General features: G+C 36.7%; 1 protein-coding gene across 1 annotated transcript; it reads left to right on the top strand.

Annotated features, from left to right (window-relative positions):
* The first annotated feature begins 6,432 nt into the window (after window positions 1–6,432).
* Window positions 6,433–6,894, top strand: LOC133815688 (S-protein homolog 5-like). The gene has a single exon (XM_062248498.1). The coding sequence runs from the start codon at window positions 6,433–6,435 to the stop codon at window positions 6,892–6,894; it is 462 nt and encodes a 153-aa protein (XP_062104482.1).
* Window positions 6,895–10,553: the final 3,659 nt, after the last annotated feature.

Below are 10,553 nucleotides of genomic sequence, written 5' to 3'. Positions count from 1 at the left end.
CCGGTTCCTCTTAGAATCTAGTGCACTCTGCCGCGAAATCAGTCAGAGCTTGGCTTTTGATCGCAGTTTGTGGCACGTATAATATCTCGAATTGGCTAAGCTCGATAGCCCACTTCAAAAGACGTCCCGATGCCTCAAGTTTCTGCAGTACCTGCCTTAAAGGTTGATCGGTTATGACGTGGATTGAATGGGACTGGAAATACGGCCTAAGCTTTCTAGAGGTCGTGATAAGGCAGAACGCCATTTTCTCCATCAGCGGATATCGAGATTCGGCTCCGAGGAGCCTTTTGCTAATGTAATACTGGCTTCTGAGACAGGTCCTCTTCCCGGACCAGCACGATGCTAGCTGCATCTTCCGTGACAGCTAGGTAAGGAAAAAGAGGCTCTCCTGTTGTCGGTTTAGATAACACGGGCGGCTCGGCTAAATGTGTTTTTAGGTCGATGAAGGCACGCTCGCACTCTTCGGTCTACTCGAACTTTTTATTTCCCCGGAGCAGGTTATAGAATGGAAAACATTTGTCGGTTGATTTGGAAATAAATCGATTAAGGGCTACCACCCTTCCTGTCAGACTTTGGACGTCTTTTCGCGACCGGCGTGATGGCATTTCGAGTAGCGATCTGATTTTTTCGAGGTTCACCTCTATCCCTCTGGTGTTTACTATGAAACCTAGGAATTTTCCTGAGGCAACCCCGAAGGTACATTTTTGGGGATTCAGCCTCATGCCATACTTCCTTAGGATTTCAAAACATTCTCTCAGATCGGGAACATGGTCATCGGCAGTTTTTGACTTGACCAACATGTCGTCAACATACACTTCCATGTTTTTCCTGATCTGATTAACGAACATTATGTTGACCAATCTCCGATATGTAGCTCCAGCATTTTTCAGCCCAAAGGGCATGACTTTGTAACAATAAACATTGGTTGGGGTCATGAAGCTGGTATGATTCTGATCCGCAGGATTCATAGCGATCTGGTTGTACCCAGAGTATGCATCCATGAAGGACATGAGCTCGTGCCCTGCCGTGGCATCCACCAACTGGTCGATCCTTGGCAGGGTGAATTTATCCTTGGGACACGCTTTATTGAGGTCAGAAAAGTCGATACAGGTCTGCCATTTTCTATTGGGCTTCGGGACCAAAATAGGATTGGCGACCCAGATCGGGTATTTTGCCTTGCGGATAAAACCGCACTTCAAAAGCTGAGCAACTTCCTCTTTCAGGGCCGCAGCTCGGGCCGTACCCAGACGCCTTTGTTTCTGCGACTTCACAGGCATGCTTTTTTCTAAGCTGAGGGTATGCATAATGATGCTCGGGCTGATCCCCACCATGTCTTCATGAGACCAGGCGAAAACATCTAGATTTTCTTGCTTCAGTAGCTCCGCCTTTCTCTCATTACTAAGGTTTTTTCAGAGCCTAACGATCCTCGAAGGATCTTTAGGATCGATATTTACCTCTTCGAGCTCTTCGATAGCCTGGAGCTCGGACCTATCTTCGCCAATTCTAGGGTCGATATCGTTACTCAGATCAGTACCTACGTCATCGACCGGCTGAGATTCCTTTATCCCGGAGCTAGTTCCCTATTCCTGGGGTTCCTCACCTCCGCCCTGAATGATCACCGTCTGCTGCCCAGGTTGTGATTTTCCCTTCATGGAAATGCTATAGCATTCCCTGGCAGCGAGCTGATCACCTCGGACCATACATACCCCCGTAGAGGAGGGGAATTTGACTGCGAGGTGGTGGATAGAAGTTATGGCTTCAAAGGTCATCAATGTAGGCCGACCCAGAATTGCATTGTACGCGGTGGGACAGTCGATAACCACGAACTCGAGGAGTTTGGAGACATTCCGGGGTCCCTACCGAGAACATTCGAGCTTCTGCCGGCGACTTTTGTTCTCGGTATAGCCCCAATTTTTTGTAGTGATATATGTATTAATATGCATAAAAATTACAATTGCTTGGAATAAAAAGATACACACTATAGCCAATCGATATCGATAAACAAAAAAATACAATTGCCTACTTCAAATCAAAATTACAAGTATTATTAGTTACTCTATTTATTTTTGTGGATGTTTAATTGTTGTAAGAAATATGGGAAGTGTTTTAGAAATATATTTGGTGCATAATTATTAAATTAAAAATAATATATATTTGCTTAAATGTATATTTGTTTAGTGAGTGTTGTTATTTGGCACATTAAAGTATCCAACACCACATGAGGTGGCACCCTATGGTTGGTTAGCGATACCTCATAATACTTATTAAATTCAAATATGTGGGACCCAATATTGGATTGCATCAATAGTGGTATGTTACCTCCTTGTGGTGTTGGGCACCATGCAATCACTAGTGCTAATATGTTCATAATGTAAAATATAAATATACTAGAAAACATAGCCGCACTTCGCACAATTTTTTGTAATGATTAAAAAATATATTTTTTAATTTTTTTGGGGGGAGATTGTGTGTAAGAGATTCATTTTCACTTTACCCGTACAACATGCTTCTTATATAGATACGTAAGGGCGTCTAGATCGTAATTTTTTTTCATGATAATGTTCTTTATATAGCGAGCTTCCTGCAGGTTTTCGAGAAATTCTAATTAATTAAAGTGTCAAAAATAAATTTTAAACTACTTGTTGTGCGTGTGCTTTTATTTAATATTAATATTATTTTACACGATTTGCATTTTTTTTGTTTATTTTAAGAATTTTATATTTTTAGGTAGAAAATTTATAAATCACAACGTTTTGCACAATCATCCATTTTTTTAAATAAATATTTTAATTAATTTAATTAATAATGTTCTTAATCAAATTAATAGCACGTGTATACATGTTGATATTTTGAATTGTTTAGATATTTTGGTTTTAAATTTGAAATATCAAAACAATAAATCTTGAAGATAAATGTCAATTTATACACAATTTATTTATTATTATAATTATTAAAAAATTAGTTATTCCTAAATATTTTATGTAAATATAAATAAAAAATAATTTTATTTTAAATTTGAAATATATAAATAATAAAAAGATAAATACAGATAGAAAATTTTGAAATAAATGTCAATTATATATGATTATTAATTATTATAATTATTAAAAAAATCAGTTATTTAATGTGAATTTATATATAGTTGATTTATTATAATAATAATTATAAAATTAGTTATCAATAAATATTAAAAAAAAAAGTTACGGAAGAAGCATTGTCGTTATTGATGATTTTAGATATTTTGATTTTTTAATTATTTAATAATCATAAATTAAATAAAATAGAATAAAAAATGTAGAAAAAATAGAAATAGATTAGAAATTTATCTATATTTAAATAATAATAATATCTTATAAATATCTCATTTAAATTTAAAAAAATTACATTTATTATTATTATAATATATAAAATGAATAAAAAAAATTAGATTAAATGAGAAAATAGATAGAGTAGTTGGAAGAGTTTTTAGAGTGCCACATCATCTCTTTGGTGCTCTCCCTTATATAAATATATAGATTATTATAACTATTAAAAAATTAGTTATTTATAAATAAATTAATATATTTTAAATTTTGAACTTGAAATATGAAACAATAACAAGATTATCATGAATTGGAAAATCTTCAAGATAAATGTGAATCTATAAATAGTTGATTTATTATAATAATTATTAGAAAATTAGTTATCAATAAATATTAAAAAAAAAGAGTGAAGGAAGAAGCATTGTCGTTAGTGATGATTTTAGATATTTTGTTTTTTTAATTATTTAATAATCATAAATTAAATAAAATAGAATAAAAATGTAGAAAAATTAGAAATAGATTAGAGATTTATCTATATTTAAATAATAATTGTTATCCCAAAAATTTGAAAAGGATGATGCGGCAATGAAATTGACACGTGGCATGAGTTAGTTGGGTGATCTGGCTTAGGAGTAGCCCAATGCATCAGTTAAGAATTTGGACTGTTTGAGAGATGCTATAGTCAAGTCAAAATACACCCGAGGAGAATATTTGAGCCAAGTGTTGGTTTCAAACCCAAGTCTAAGGAGCTTAAAAGAGGGGTTTGGATTTTGGCTCTAGGGGCAAAAGCGGCAGGTCCGATTGGACCTTAGCTTGAGGAGCCTCTCAAGTATTTGGCTCGGGTGTGTCCAAGGTAAGCCTCCCAAAGTTTTCCAAGTATTTGGCTCGGGTGTGTCCGAGGTAAGCATCCCAAGGTTTCCTAAGTGTTGGCTCGAACGTGTCCAGGGTAAGTAGCTAAGGAGGAGTCCCATACAAGCCAAGGATTGAGATTTAGATGTTGGCCAAGAAGAGCCTACACAATGTCCAATCGGACATGGGTGGAGGAGCCTAGGGCTTGCCTCGGATTTGTCCAAGCTGAGATGCCAAGTGAAGTGCCTCGGACTTGTCCGAGGTGAGATGCCAATGAGGAAGGCTCGGACCACCTTGGTCCGAGGAGAAGGCCACAAGGTCCGATCGGACCTTGATTGGAGGAGGTATGCTCGGACTTGTCCGAGGTGAGAAGCAAGAGAGAAGGTTGACTCGGACCACCTTGGTCCGAGGAGAAGGCCACAAGGTCCGATCGTACCTTTACTGAAGGAGGTAGGCTCGGACTTACCCGAGGAGGGAGGCCAAGGGAGTTGGCTCGGACCACCTTGGTTCGAGGAGAGCCAAGCATGCATGACCTTTGGTTCAAGGAGAGCCATGCATATATCACCTCGGTCTAAGGAAAGCTTGAAGGAGTAATCAACAAGCATGTGAGACTACGTCAAAATCCCCGGAACGGCTTTAGCAAGAATTGGTCTAAGCACCCGAGAATCTCTCATTCCTCACTCAAATTGAGGAATCAGTTGTATTTTAAATATTTCTTGTAATATAAATATAAGATGAATAATAAAATATCCCTATTTGAAGGGGATATCAGTTGAGGATCCCGAACCTATAAATAGAGGCTTGGGAGGATCGTAACGGGACTTTTTTTGGAAAATTGAGAGTTAATCTGTGTTCTAGAGAGAGAAAGTGTGTTTTTCTTGAGAGAACCCCTTTTTTGTATTCTGGAATATTTACACTAAGAAACTCAGTTGACACTGGTTCATCTGATCTTGAGTGTGAATACAGTAATAAAATCTCTAAGTGGATTAGGCTATTACCGACTATCGGGGCTGAACCACTATAAAATCTCGTATTATTTACTTTTATTGCAAAAATTGTCTGTTGTCGTTTACATTCTCTTGAAGGCTTGTCGTTATTGACGTTCTCACGTCGTTGGCTAGAAACACAGTCAACAACAATAATATCTTATAAATATCTCATTTAAATTTTAAAAAAATTACATTTATTATTATAACCTATAAAATGAATAAAAAAATTAGATTAAATGAAAAAATAAATAGAGTGGTTTGAAGAGTCTTTAGAGTGTTACGTCATCTCTTTAGTGCTTTCCCTTATATAAATATATAGATATAGAGAGAGGGTTAAAAAATAATATTTACTATTATTATAATTTATAATACGAGTAAAAAAATTAGATATAAGGATAAAATAGATAGAGTAATTTGAAGAGTTTTTAGAGTGTCACATGCTCTCCTTTATTTATATATGGGAATTTACTCATTTGGTACCCTATGTTTTTGCAAAGTATCATTTTGGTACCCTCTGTTTTCAATAATGCTCATATGGTATCATGTATTTTAAAATTATACATATTTGATACCCTAGACTCAGATTTGATAGATAAAATTTTGTCAATATGATAAAACTGTCATTAATTATATGTAATTAAATAATTAAATTTAAATTTAGAACTTACATAATTGATAGTAGTTTAATTAAATTGGTAAAATTTTATTAATTAAATTTGAGTTTAGGGTACCAAATATGTACGATTTTAAAATACAAGGTACCATATTAACCTTATTGAAAATAGAGGGTACCAAAATGATACTTTGCAAAAACACAGGGTACCAAATGGTTACCTCCCCTTTATTTATATATATATAGATATAGAAAGCAATAATATTTTGGATTTTTTTTTAATAATTTGGATTTTTTTTAATAAACTAAATATATATCATACACAAATTTATCTTTATTCCTCTAAGTAAAACTTTGTATAGTTGGCGTCTAATTCCCTTCTTTGTCTACAAAAAAATGCCAATATTAAAATCTGATCCCCATATTCTCTCAAAAAAATTAAAAATTAAAAAATCTGACCCCATATACAATACATGCATAATCAATCACAATAATTTGAATGGAATCCATATTTTCCATTTTCTCAAATTTTTTGTCTAAACCAAAGTTAATATAAAAGGAGATAATAGTAATAGATATATCATCAACAGTAGTACTAATTAAACAAAAAAGATAAAGACAGAGAAAAATGATGAGTGGTCGTGGCGGTGTTGGGGTGATGATAATACCATGCGTAGTTATGGTGACATTGTTTTTCTGTGTATGTGAAGCCGTAACCGGCGACGTTCTTCTTCCACAGGACAGACCATTTGAAGAAGTAGTGATACGAAACAATTTGGGAGACTTTGATCTGAGTGTTCACTGCAAATCCAAAGATGACGATCTTGGTGTCCATATTCTGCGCTTCAACGAAACTTATTCTTTCAGATTCAAGCCCAACTTTTGGGGCACAACTCTCTTCTTTTGTGGGTTCCGATGGGCCGACCAGTTCCACTGGTTCGACATTTACACGCCCGGAAGTGATTGCTCCCTTCCCAGTGCATGTTTTTGGTCCGTTGTTGCCAATGGACCATGTCTTGTAGACTCTTCTCCTCCTTTCATTCATTGCTATCCCTGGAATAAAGACCCTTTACGTTCCAAGATGCTTGAATCGATGCTTTTCCCTCTGCCACCAAAGAAATCAGAGCCCACCACTCCTTGATCAGCTACTACTACTACTACTACTTACTCATCATGTGTGGTCTTATATTGTTTTATTATTATTAGTATTATTAGTATTATTGGCTATTGGCTCAATCAAATTGTAGTGTTGATATAGCTAGCCCAGAGCTTTCATTAAATAAATTATCGATTTGCTGTTTGGTCCCTTTTTTTTTACATATATATGAGTACGTACGTAACAGCCCTCATCAGCTAGCTTTGCATGATATTTAAGTTAAAGAAAATTTTAGGTAGGAATAGTATACAAGAAGGCTATCTATGATTTTTGTCCCCGAACTATAACTTATACATTATCGTGCCCCCCTGATTTTTTCGAGCCATTAAAAATTTCCGTGAACTATTTATAGTATTGTAAAGTGGGACTTTCGTCCAATTTTGCCCGATGTGGCTAACGACATGCAGATGTGTCTCTTTGCTTGTTGATGTGTCTTGATCACGTCAGCACAACATGTAATTTAAAAATATTTAAAAACTATTTCTATTAAAAATTAATAAATTTAAAATAAATCATTACTCTAAAAATAATTTAAATTAAATCAAAGTTTAGGACCTTTTTGGAGGTGATGGTGTTCATTGGTTCTGCCTCGACCCACTTGGTGTAATAATCAACAGCCACGATGGCATACTTTGCACCACCTTTCCCGGTCGGGAGAGATCCTACCAAATCGATTCCCCATACTGCAAAGGGTCAAGGACTGGTCATCAGGGTTATTTCCGTTGGAGGGGCTCGCGGGATTTTCACGTACCTTTGGCACTGTTCGCACTTGCGGACGTAATCAACACAATCCTTCTTCATCGTTGGCCAAAAATACTCTTGCCTTAGGATTTTCTTGGACAAGCTGAGTCCGGCTGTGTGATCTCCGCAGAAACCTTTGTGTACCTTGTGCATGATTGCACTTATTTCTGTCGCGGACACGCATCAGAGATATGGCATGGATAACCTCATGCGATAGAGTTTTCCATCCATCATGACGTATCTAGGAGCCTAGTACTATAGTTTCCTGGCGGCCGCCATGTCTGCGAGCAGCTCTCCCGTGGTTAAGTAGTGGATGAAAGGGCCCAGGACGTGGAGTGATCTATGGCGTTGGTTGTGGGGGTTTGAATAGTGGGTGCGGGAAGATGGTCGGTCGGGACAAGCCAAGAGAGCTCTACTTCAACATCCATGGCCAACTTTGCCAATATGTCTGCAAACACATTTTGTTCCCTGAGGATTTTGCGGATGAAATATTTCTTGAAGGATTGGAGTAACTCCCGCGCTCGCGTCACGTAGGCGGCCATTTTTCCCCCTTCGTCTGGTATTCCCCCGAGAGCTGCCTGACCACCAATTGGAAGTCACTGTAGACTTCTATATTTGCTACCCCTACTTCTCGGGCCAGACATAATCTAGCTAACATAGCCTCGTGCTTGACCTCGTTGTTCGATGCTACAAACTAGAAGTGTAAAGCGCTCTGCAACTGATGTCCTTAGGGAGATATTAAGATGATCCCGGCCCCAACCCCATTTTCATTTGAGGCTTCCACGAAGACCATCCATAGAGGCGCGGCAAGGACGATGGGTTCTTCATCTTTAGTGATCCCATTGTACTCCACGATGAAGTCAATCAGGGCCTGCCCCTTGATTGAAATCCTGGGGATATATGCAATGTCGAACTGACTAAGTTCCATGGCCCACTTCAGGAGTCTCCCTGATGACTCGAGTTTCTATAATACTTGTCGTAGGGGATGGCTCGTCAGTACATTTATGGCGTGGGCCTGAAAGTAAGGTCTCAGCTTCCGGGACTCGATCAATAAGAAAAATGTTAATTTCTCGATTAGGGGGCATCTGGACTCCGCGCCCAACAACTTTTTACTCATGTAATAGACAGGGAGCTGGACCTTTCTCTCTTCCCGCAATAGTGTGGTGCTGATGGCGTGTTCGGACACAGCCAGATAAAGGTATAATGGCTCCCCATCCACCAGCTTTGCCAAGATTGGTGCTTGGGCCAGGTGTTCCTTCAACTTCTGGAAGGCCTCTTCACATTCGGTCGTCCATTCGAACCACTGGCTTCCGCGTAGGATATTGAAGAACGGGATGCACTTATCCGTGGACTTCGAGACAAAGCAACTTAGGGCCGCTATTCTTCCCGTCAAGCTCTGAAAGTCTTTGTGCTTCCATGGCGAGGGTATTTCGATCAGCACTTTGATCTTATCCGGGTTGGCTTCTATTCCTTGTGAGCTTACTATGAAGCCCAAGAACTTTCCAGATGCCATGCCAAAGGTGCACTTCATGGGGTTCAGATTCATCCCATACTTCCGAATGATGGCAAACGCCTCTGCTAATTCATCAGTCTGTCCTTCGGAGGTCTTGGACTTGACTAGTGATGGACCCAAAATGGGTATGTTTTAAAAATTTATACTCGTAAGCGCACGAATCATATATAGAATATAGTGTTCGTGTAAGCACGAGATCGAACCCAAAGGAGTTGTCTAAAATCAAAAAGAAAACTATTTTAAACCAAAATTAATAAATTCTAACCTAACCCTAAAGATTGATGAGTTTTAATATTATGAACATAAAATAAAAAATTGAAAAATAATACTATTTAAGAGAATAAAAATAAACCAATAATCATTTGAAAATAAGTGGTAAAAGGAAAGATTATTAAGATACTAGAATCCACAAAATGTAAATTTAATAATATTTATTAGTATATTGATTCACAAGTTTTAGTGATAGTTAAAATAAATCAAACAATCATTTTCCAAATAGATTTATGATTTTAAGCACAAATTACTTCTAAAAATATGGGATTTTTCTTCACTTTTCAAAAATTGTAATTTCAAAGTATTTAATGTGAATCAACCTAATGATACAACAAAAAATCAAATAACATTATTTATAAGGCAAAACATAATATTTTTGTTCTAAGCATGGATGTGTACAATTTAATGACACATCTTACACAAAGAATATTATGTTCTTGCAAAATGAAGAACAAAGTGGATATTATCTAACAATAAAAAATATGAGATATTAAAGATGAAAGACATATATGAAGAAGAAAAATCCATAAACTTTGTTGCATTACAAGGGAAATCAACATACAACATAAATATTACCTAGTTACAAGTTACTTCATCATGATCTTAATAATCTTATGAAAAAGATTAGAAGCACATAACTAGAGTAGAAATTACAAAATAAATGACATACATACTTGAAAATGCTCTTGAAAAACCCAAAATGGAAGAGAGAAAATGGTAGAAGAAGATGGTAACCGAAAAATTAAGCACCCCCCAAATGGTCTTGAAATACCATATTTATAGCCAAAATGAGATTGTTAAAATAATCAATTTAAATTAATTAAATTAATTAGATTAATTAAATAAAATAAATATGATATGTAGAGGTAAATTATAGTGTGTAATGATGATGTTGTGGTAAAAATGTGTAGAAAATGGGTAAAAAGTTGGCATTTTGGACATAAGGGACAAAGGGTACACTTGAGTTATTTATGGGCTCAAGAAAAAATACAAAGGTGGCTATTGGTGGCTAGGAGAGGAGAGTTGTGTTGTGTCTTGGGCTGGGGTGACCGGTGGTTTCGGCTGGGCTTGTTTACTGGGCTGAATGGCTGGCAGCTGAAGGTGGCATTCTTGTTGA

The sequence above is a fragment of the Humulus lupulus genome, chromosome 2 (genome assembly GCF_963169125.1).
Source record: "Humulus lupulus chromosome 2, drHumLupu1.1, whole genome shotgun sequence".
NCBI lineage: Eukaryota > Viridiplantae > Streptophyta > Magnoliopsida > Rosales > Cannabaceae > Humulus > Humulus lupulus.
The sequence above is the reverse complement of the archived record's forward strand: the minus strand, read 5'-3'. Positions and strand labels throughout refer to the sequence as shown.